This window comes from Saccostrea cucullata, unplaced genomic scaffold, assembly GCF_032062105.1.
Source record: "Saccostrea cucullata isolate Sc308-1 unplaced genomic scaffold, CSIRO_AGI_Scuc_v1 ctg19595, whole genome shotgun sequence".
NCBI classification, from domain to species: Eukaryota; Metazoa; Mollusca; class Bivalvia; order Ostreida; family Ostreidae; genus Saccostrea; species Saccostrea cuccullata.
Window position 1 is genome coordinate 1 of NW_026938547.1, and position 8,557 is coordinate 8,557.

The 8,557-nt window shown below is 32.0% G+C and overlaps 1 protein-coding gene across 1 annotated transcript; it reads right to left on the reverse strand.

The window, feature by feature from the left end:
* Positions 1–6: 6 nt before the first annotated feature.
* On the reverse strand, positions 7–8,466 carry LOC134250598 (uncharacterized). The gene is made up of 5 exons (XM_062732961.1): positions 8,403–8,466; positions 7,785–8,009; positions 3,874–4,013; positions 2,283–3,237; positions 7–118 (listed from the first exon to the last, which is right to left on the reverse strand). The coding sequence occupies exons 1-4, from the start codon at positions 8,448–8,450 to the stop codon at positions 3,129–3,131; spliced, it is 522 nt and encodes a 173-aa protein (XP_062588945.1). The 5' UTR covers positions 8,451–8,466; the 3' UTR covers positions 7–118; positions 2,283–3,128.
* Between the last annotated feature and the right edge of the window lie 91 nt (positions 8,467–8,557).

Sequence of the window (8,557 nt, forward strand, 5' to 3'; positions counted from 1 at the left end):
CACATACAAAGAAACAAAAAATTATCAGAGAAAATAAAATTCAAAGTTATAATTTGACAGCAATACAACAAATCTCAGCAGTTTTATATTTGAGAATTCTACATGTCTATCACATTTACTAGTACAGTACAAGCCGTTTATTATCATAGCTTATTTGTCAGGCCAAAACTTTATAATAACCGACTATGATTATAACCATAGACAGCTGAAATTTATCTCCGAGGTCTGACATGAACATGACTTGATCAATAACATGCCTGCCGTTTTTACACTTTTTTAAATAAGTATTATTGTATTAATTTCATATTTTTAGGTTTATTTTGAAAAACAAGTTAGCTAACATATCATTTTACTTTTTTTACTTACTGTTTCAACATTTTGTATAAATAAATTCACTTTCCTAAAGCTTAATAATCTCTGAACTCAATCTTCTAGATGTCTTGGCATCCATCTTGTTAACTTTCATTTTGATCTACTTTCGTTTTTAGGTTCTATGATCAATTCAATCTATTAATAATTCGTTTGTTTTTTTTTTTTTACATTGCAGTTTTAATGAAACACAAAACAATAAGCAGGGTTTAAACTTAACTGAAATTTCCACGAGCCATGTGGGCCCCTGACTTTTCAAATTTAGGAGCCCACTGCTAAATTTGTTAGCCCACAGTCTCTGTGATTTTTTTAAAAAGCATAGATACTGGGACAAAAATTAGATACAAATGAAATACATATATAAATTCATCTGTTTAAAATTGGAGTTCTTACTTTATAAAAATCAGAAATCATATAAATATTAAATCAAAGGAAATAGAATTGTATTCAAAAAACATTTTTACTATCGTTTTTTTTTTTACTTGGTAATACATGTATATAAATACATAGCCCTGGTACATGTCTTCAACTGATAAATTGACAATGACACAATAAGATTTTCTAGGTTAAATATTTTAGCTACAACATATCTGAAATAGGTGAAAACACTTACTATTCATATGACTGATTAGTTGGGAGTTTATAAAATTGTACATCTCTCACGTATCAACCATTTACAGAGGGTTGGAGGAAATTCGGATTAGGAAAAAAACGATCGTTTTTGGGAATTTCAAAAATCATGTAGTACTTTAAATGGAAAAGATGAAGGATATTTACGAACAGTAGGACCATACTGCTGTGATTTATTTCATTTTTGTGTAGTTTTAAATAAAAAACCTGCATAAAATGTCTGTTTTTCAGTAAGGGGACTGGGAATGAATTCGGCCCCCTGCAGAATTTTTGTTCGCCACGTGGGCGAGCAACTTACAATTTTTATGAGCCCACACCAATTTTTACTCGCAATTTGCGAGTGGGCGAGCGTTAAGTTTAAACCCTGATAAGAGAAAATATCTATAAAAAGTATATAAAAACGTACAAACGAAAAAAACATTTAGTTACAAAAATGTTAGTTCAACATTTCAGCATAACACAACTTGCTTACCAACTACACAATATTTACGGTATCAAAATTATGTTACAACATAACAGAACATGAATTAAAATTGTTTAATTCTTTCTCATTCTTTTTTAACCTTCAAGCTATTAAGTGTCAGGGAAAATTCATCTCAAACACAAGCCCAATTATTTTCTTCCTTGCACCCAAGCGCTAATTACACTTAATGGTGCCGTTTAATTGAAATTAAATTAATTGATATACTGATGTAAATCAAAGCCGCTTGGACAGGCTGGTTAAAAAGTTAATTTCATAGCACTTCTGAATAAATTGAAAAATTTATAAATTTGATTAATTATGACCATTGATCAGGCAACAAGCGTAAGATAGCTTGGGTAAATTGACACTTAATTTAGATTCAACACATTTTGGTAAAACACATTTATTATCAAAGTACAATTAAACAAAAGAAGAAAATAAGATTGCGGATGGCTTCCTGTTGTTGTGTAATGTACTTTGTGAAATAAACAAACTTCCAGTCATCGCTCAGGTAAATCACTGGAGTGTGACTAATCCCCCTCAGTCAAGCCATTGTGTATAGATAAGCGACAGTGCATGGGCCACAGGTGTTGACAGGTGTTATCTTTTGTTTTGTTACTTGTCTCCAGAGTGAAAAAGGTGTGAAAAAAATATTACGGACGAAATTTTTCTATGATAGTAACCGAAGTACACACTTTTACCTATGATAATAACGTAAGAAATTAACATTGAATTATTAAGAAATGGTTTTGTGTTTTAAATATCTATGATAAAAAACGGCCTATGATATAAAACAGGTATTAAATAAAACGGCTTGTACTGTATGGACAGGATTAGGCAAGCCTAAAAATGTGGTACAATTTTGCTATAACTAATTTATACTGTAACTCTAGAATGTGTATTCGTTATGGACAGATGGACTAGTTTTAAACACCGAGTTAGGTATTTATGCTTGTTACACAGGCTAAGGCATATTGGCAACATTTCTTTCATGGGGGTTTTAAAAATAGAGCCTACATGCATTAATAAGCTAAGAAATGACTAATAAAAATGCACTCTTGGAAAAGGCAATGAATGATACTATCTATAATTATAGATTATATTGTTCATAGTTCTGCTACAGGTATGTAGTTGTTCTATGAGATCATGGAGTGTAGTTGACAACAATAACATGTACTGACATATGTATACATATATGACCTAAATATAACAAGCTTTTGAAGCAATATGAAATACATGTACTCAAAATTATGAATTGCACTGAACACAAAAGGGATCTGATCATCATGATCTATAAATTATAAATACAATACTTTCATGAGATGTGGGTAAATGTACATTTTAAAATGGGACTACATGTCCATACAAATGAGGATAAAAGGGAATGTCAGCTGACTTGAGTAGCTCTGTGTTAGGAGTACCCTACTGCTATCTATCACCATCCATCTGTGTCTGTATTTGACCTAATTACATTGTCTGAATCCAAACCACTAAGGATAACAGATGGCTGTGATTTTCATTGAGATTCTCTTGAGGGTGGTAGCTGGAACATTTTTCTGACATCAACTTGCGTTAAATCATGTATGTCTGAAATCTACAGCAAGGTCCTTTGGAGGATAAGAGAAAATGTAATTGAAGTTATTTGAGGTTCAGGGGTTCCTGAAGTTTATGTAGAGGTATTCTTGATAATATTGGCAGGTTGAGACATCTCAGCTGTTAACTCTGGAGGAAAGCTGTTGATCGTGTTGACTATGCCACTAGTTAAATTCAGAAACCTACAAAAAAGGAAAATGTTATTGATCCAAGGTCATTGTAAAGTATATGGGATGGAATTCTTGTGTAAGCCCCCTCCAATTTTTTTTATTAGTATACTATCTATATGAATTGATAATGTTAACATTGACCAGATTTGTACTTTCCTACTTTCATTATCAGGCAAAATTTTTTGATGTAGCGGCTTTGTAGCCCCTCATAACTTTAATGTTGTTATAGGTTCAGCTAATAACACTTCATATCAATTCATTATAACAGGTTTATATTGGGGCAAGGGAAATAGAAATGGGGAAAATTAGCGATCTTATTTGAATCTTCAGAAAATCATGGTACATTAAAATCTTTATTGGGTTTCTGGTGTTTGTTATCATATAATTTTTTCAAAACATGAATATGAGTAGAAAGTTAAGATAAAATATAAATCCAACAATTTTTCTTGAATGTGGGGCAAAATGATTACTGAGGAAATTAATCACATTCAATGGAAAAAAAGGTACTTTTTGAACTGGGAATGGGGCCTTTCAAAGGCCTCCATTTTTAGATGATTGAGAGCCATGAGTTTAATTAATTGAGAACCCCCTCTCTATTTTAAGATCCTGTTCAATCTTATATAAAGAGCTCCCATATTTGGTACCAACCATTCTAATTGTTCAGGATACAGCTGTTTTCCTCCAGTCTCTCTGTCTTCACTGAGTGTGGTTTTAATGGACTTGAAGTTCTCCTCTATGCTCTTTTTGTATGGATCTAATAAGGTATGCCCTACATTGTTCAACGATTGCTGAAAGAAAACATATTTACATGTATGTATATCTACAGATATCTGACAACAACTGTAAATAAAGTAGTATTTGTAAATTTATTTCTTTTAACTCCATTCAGTTTTGATACTTCTTTTACGAGGCATACTGAACAAGTACATAAATTGGTGTACCACTGTTCAAAATTCAGTCATGTATTGTATTTACAAATGACTTGTTAGTGGTATTCATGAATTAGTGCATGGTTCTCAGTGGCAAAGCCACTAAAATATGACGCCTTCTTTTTAAAGTACACTTACAATATATCTGTAATGGTTTAGATACTTACATAGAGTATTGCCATTTGTTGAGCTATGCATTTTTGGTCAGATAAATTACAGTACAGGCAACTCAGATCCCGTATTAGACCGCGTCCCCTCTGCGGTGTATTAATCCTTTCCGCGTTACACCGTCGCGGGTTTTGATCGCGGTGCTACCTGAGACCGTGTTTACACCGCGGCGGGGCCAGCTACCGTTATTCTTCAGCTTAGATGTTGTTACCTGTAATGACTTGTCGATTTTTAATCGTGTCGAAAAAGGGGGGGGGGGTTAGCCATTTAAGACTACGTCCACATTAAAATCATGAATACCATTAGATGAATTTTTTTTTTTTTAAATCATTTTTAAGTTTTATCAAATTCTTTAATAAAAATCATGTACCAATAGTCACCAATCTAATTAAAATTAGATGTTAGATCCGCTCGCATACTGTAGAGAGTATGCGAGCGGATCTAACATATAATTTTAATTAGATTGCAACAGTCACTCAAACGCGTCTGTTAAGAGTTATATTGGGTGAAATATAGTAAATGTAGTAAAATTTATTGAATATGTTTATGAAATCATATTTATTTATAAAATCAATAATCTCGCCACAAATGATCTTCAAATTGCAATTTAATAAATAAATTAAATAATTAGAATTAATTTTAGAATTTAAAGAATGCCATATAGCTTTTTTTATATGCACCGTCATCCAGTGTTCACGATTAGCTTGTGCAGTTGCAGTATACATGTAGCTATGTGTTTATTTATCTGCGAGGTTCTATCACAGCCATCGGTTTCATTTTAAAAAATGCCTTTTATACAAAGGCGAGGGGGGGGGGGTTATAAAGTCATTCTATTCAGAATATCAATAATTTCATAGCTAGTATTTTACTGTAGTTCTATTTTCTGCTCTTTTCAGAAATTATTAAAGTCATGTCTATGAAAATGTTGAACAAATTTCACGTATCGCCGATCGGAAAGGCTGACTCTTCTATCAGCCGTTTAATACGGGCCCTAAAATAATTTGAACACACAGCACAGAAATTATTAAAATTATTTTAAGTGCAAATTGTCATGCTTCAAGTTTTCAGGTGTCTGTGTAACTGGTCTATACCCTTAACGAGATACCTGCAATACCTTCACATTACGTAATCTTGCATCATGAAGAAACACGGACGAACAATTATGAATAAGATTAATAAATGTCTTCGAAACTATCATATCAAGCTGTTACTTTAGTTAAATATTGGGTGTTTAGCTATAACTGTTCCTGTGTTTTCCTTAAACTCGCATATTACATGTAATTCGACAAAATCCACAAAAATAATAAACTGATAAATCAGCGACAGCAAGATCTACATGTACATGTATCTGTTCACGGCAATGATTATTATGGAACTTTACAAAGTTTGATCCATTAGCAATTTCATTAAAATTATATCATGTTTAGTTTAGTTTCATTCGATAGACTTGAGAAATCAATAATTTTTATACTGATCAATTCAAAACGAGGAAAAACGGTCTTGCACGTGCCTCAAGTTGATATTTTAATGCTCTCTCTCTCTCTCTCTCTCTCTCTCTCTCTCTCTCTCGTAATCTACTAATTGGTACAGGTATAAAAAGACACGTAAATAAAATAGTAATGAATCATTATTTTGATTTCATTAATTTCAAATACTTTAATCATTAATTTGTTTTAAAAGTTTTATTGTTTTTTTTACACTCAGTTAAAAATGCAATAATATATTGACTAAAATTTCAAGGCGGTTATCTCATTTGAAAATGATATCGATGAAATAATGAAACATTGAATCAAATGCTATGTTGAAATGCTAGACAACGATGTGCACATTCAGAGAGAGTTATTCAAGGTACTCTAGGACAGGTGTGAAACCCCCAGGGCATGCCGTTTCCTGTGCTGGGACTGCTAATCCCTATACACAGGAAATGATCGCGGCTAATACTTAATACACAAAGAAACAGAAATTGGCAAAGAAATCGAAAGTATTTGATTAGTATTATATTCATTGAATATTATTAAAAACTTAAGTGTAATACATCCCTCTTCTTTAGTTTAATTTGTTCTGTGAAGTTTATCACCATACCTGCACATCCTATCTTATTTTACTGCACGTGAAAATGGAGAAATATTAAAATTAAAAAAGAAAGACAAATTGTTTACAAACGAAACACATGTAAATATGAAGGTGAAGAAGCGATATTTTTTCTTGATATCATATAAAGTTCACATGTAACTGCAAAGTGAACTATCGCCATCAAAATAAAATTCATGCTTTCCGGTAATTTGATACTTTGAGAAAAATGCCTGCACAATTAAATAATAAAGCGAAATAAATTTTTTAAAAGTGTTCTAAATTTGGGAAAAGAACACAAACAATGAGAAAAAAAAGAAGAAAAGATTTTTTTCTTGATATCCTGCATCAAGAAAATTTAAGTTCACGTGCCCACTACATGTAACTGCAAACTCTGGCCATCGAATGTTTCCCGTTATTTGACACTTTAAGAAAAATGCCTGCACATTTATACAATAAAGCGAAATTAATTAAATTAAGTGTTCTAAATTTGGGAAAAGAATATAAACAATATGAGGATGTACATTTTTTTCAGATTAATTGTACTTTTTTTTTCAAATGAATGCTGCATGAAAATCGTTTATCGAACTCACGCTGTCTGAGTTCAGCAGTATTAAAGTTCGCATATAATATGAATAAATAAAAAAAAAAAAACCCTAATCTTTCTAGTATCTAATTTTGTTTCTTGTTAGACTCTCAATAACGCAAAAAATTAACCAATTGAATAAAATTTTTAATTCTAATTCAAAAATTGATATATAATTTTAGAAACAAAAATAAATATATTTTTCTTAGTTTATTTTCTATTCATCATAGCAACATAAATGAAAATACTTCTTTTAAGAAACATACAGTGTCATTATTTTTTTGTTACGGGGAAAATTCGCAAATTACAATTCGGGGAGATAACTCCCGTTTGTTTACGATACTAATTGTCAGTAATAGATCGATGATTTAACCGCGGCGGGGACAGGTAGGTGATGAAATCCCCGCGGAGGGAACGCGGTTTACCTGTCTCACCTGGCCAAATACCGCGTTGTGATTATACCGCGACGGGGCGCGGGAAATACAGGATCCGCGTTGCCTGTACTGTAGATACTTACATAGAGTATTGCCATTTGTTGAGCTATGCATTTATGGTCAGATAAATTAGATACTTACATAGAGTATTGCCATTTGTTGAGCTATGTATTTATGGTCAGATAAATTAGATACTTACATAGAGTATTGCCATTTGATGAGCTATGCATTTATGGTCAGATAGATTAGATACTTACATAGAGTATTGCCATTTGTTGAGCTATGTATTTATGGTCAGATAAATTAGATACTTACATAGAGTATTGCCATTGGTGAGCTATGTATTTATGGCCAGATAAATTAGATACTTACATAGAGTATTGCCATTTGATGAGCTATGTATTTATGGTCAGATAAATTAGATAAATCGGTGTTGATCTGGCGAGACAGAGCAGACAGATTCTGGAGTGCAGAAAGGTCAGCTAAATATTTGTCCACTCCCTCAGTTCGCTGATTTAGGTTAAAATGACCTGGATTTTCTAAGTATGCAGCTGCTCGAGGGAAAAGGAGATCAAATCTCTTGCTCACAATATATTGCTGCAAAAAAATTTAATACTATTATCAATAATCTATTTGATCCATTTTCTGAGGACTGTACTTTCATTTGAAATTCAGTCACTTTAAATTTATGATCTTTTTTCATTTCTATGGATACAGTACCTTTACCTCATCTTATTTCAAGGAGAACAATTTGGCAAACAAACAATGTTAAACTATGAAAAATAAACAATGTTAAACTATGAAAAATATCCTCATGGTGTGATTATAAATGTAGTTATCAAACAAAAATGATTATTGGTGAAGTTGATATTACATGTTCTCAAGCCAATGGTCTTAAAAATAGATGCTGAAAACCATTATTTCATTTTTATATAGTTTATTTTAGCAAGAATGCCAACAGGTCTAACATCTAATTATAACTGTCCTTACCCGTAAACTTGTATTTGGTTGTCCTGTTCTCAGCATCAGCTGATACATTCTGTCACAAACAACAGAAGCTGAAATAAAGAGGTATCTTCATTCATTTCTGCTTTCTAAAGCAATATCAGATTTCTATCGTAATCAGTAGTGGATGGAATGAAAAT

What these genes read in the sequence shown, in the direction of transcription:
- LOC134250598 (XM_062732961.1), bottom strand. Translation starts at nt 8,450, where the DNA reads ATGTATCAGCTGATGCTGAGAACAGGACAACCAAATACAAGTTTACGG. An exon ending in AACCAAATACAAGTTTACGG is followed by an intron (nt 8,010 to 8,402) that starts GTAAGGACAGTT and finishes ATTTTTTTGCAG; the next exon opens with CAATATATTGTGAGCAAGAG. An exon ending in TATCCTGAACAATTAGAATG is followed by an intron (nt 3,238 to 3,873) that starts GTTGGTACCAAA and finishes CCTTTTTTGTAG; the next exon opens with GTTTCTGAATTTAACTAGTG.